At 46.0% G+C, this 759-nt stretch overlaps 1 protein-coding gene across 1 annotated transcript in view; it reads right to left on the bottom strand.

The window, feature by feature from the left end:
• Nucleotides 1–206: 206 nt before the first annotated feature.
• LOC105532556 (glycine cleavage system H protein, mitochondrial-like) overlaps nucleotides 207–759 on the bottom strand; it is a 6000-nt gene continuing 5447 nt past the window's right edge. Inside the window, 2 exon segments of the mRNA XM_011970723.1 lie at nucleotides 207–661; nucleotides 663–758. Coding sequence (XP_011826113.1) covers nucleotides 319–661; nucleotides 663–758 — 439 coding nt within the window. The 3' untranslated portion in view covers nucleotides 207–318.

Genomic DNA, 759 nt, shown 5'->3' with positions numbered 1-759 from the left:
ACTACAGGCGCCCGCCACCTCGCCCGGCTAATTTTTTGTATTTTTTTGGTAGAGACGGGGTTTCACCGTGTTAGCCAGGATGGTCTCGATCTCCTCACCTCGTGATCCGCCCGTCTCGGCCTCCCAAAGTGCTGGGATTACAGACTTGAGCCACTGCGCCCGGCCTCAGGGCATTTTCTTTTATTAGTAGTGTTAACAGTTTTTTATCCCCATTGGTAATGCTAAAAGTTGCTATTCTAAATCTTCCATCCACTACTAATTCAGGACAACTCTGCTGGGTTGCGTTATTTCACACTAGTTTATTTAGGGGTTCCATTTTCACTGCTCAATAGATTTTATGTATCTCTCATATGCTTCTTCACTCATAAGTTCTTCTAGTTCTGAAGGGTTACTCAGTGTCATCTTGATCAGCCAACCATCTTCATAACAAGATTTGTTTACAAGTCCTGGATTTTCCCCAAGAGTTTCATTAATTTCAGTTACTTCTCCTGATAAAGGAGAATAGAGTTCACTTGCAGCTTTCACACTTTCCAAAGCACCGAACTCATCTTGTTTGTTCACTTTTGTCCCAACTTCAGGCAGACTACAGTAAACATCTCCCAACGCTTCCTGTGCAAAATTGCTGATTCCCAGTGTTCCAATACCATTTTCTGTTGTTACCATGTTTCTCTGTGAATTTACACAGCGAGAGCAGAGCGGGTCCCGTGCGCAGCTTCCGGACGGCGCCCACCCCCAGCTGCCAGGGCCTAGGCGGGCAGG

This window comes from Mandrillus leucophaeus, unplaced genomic scaffold, assembly GCF_000951045.1.
Source record: "Mandrillus leucophaeus isolate KB7577 unplaced genomic scaffold, Mleu.le_1.0 Scaffold969, whole genome shotgun sequence".
Taxonomy (NCBI): Eukaryota; Metazoa; Chordata; class Mammalia; order Primates; family Cercopithecidae; genus Mandrillus; species Mandrillus leucophaeus.
Note: the sequence above shows the minus strand (reverse complement) of the source record. Positions and strands in the feature narration are given on the sequence as shown.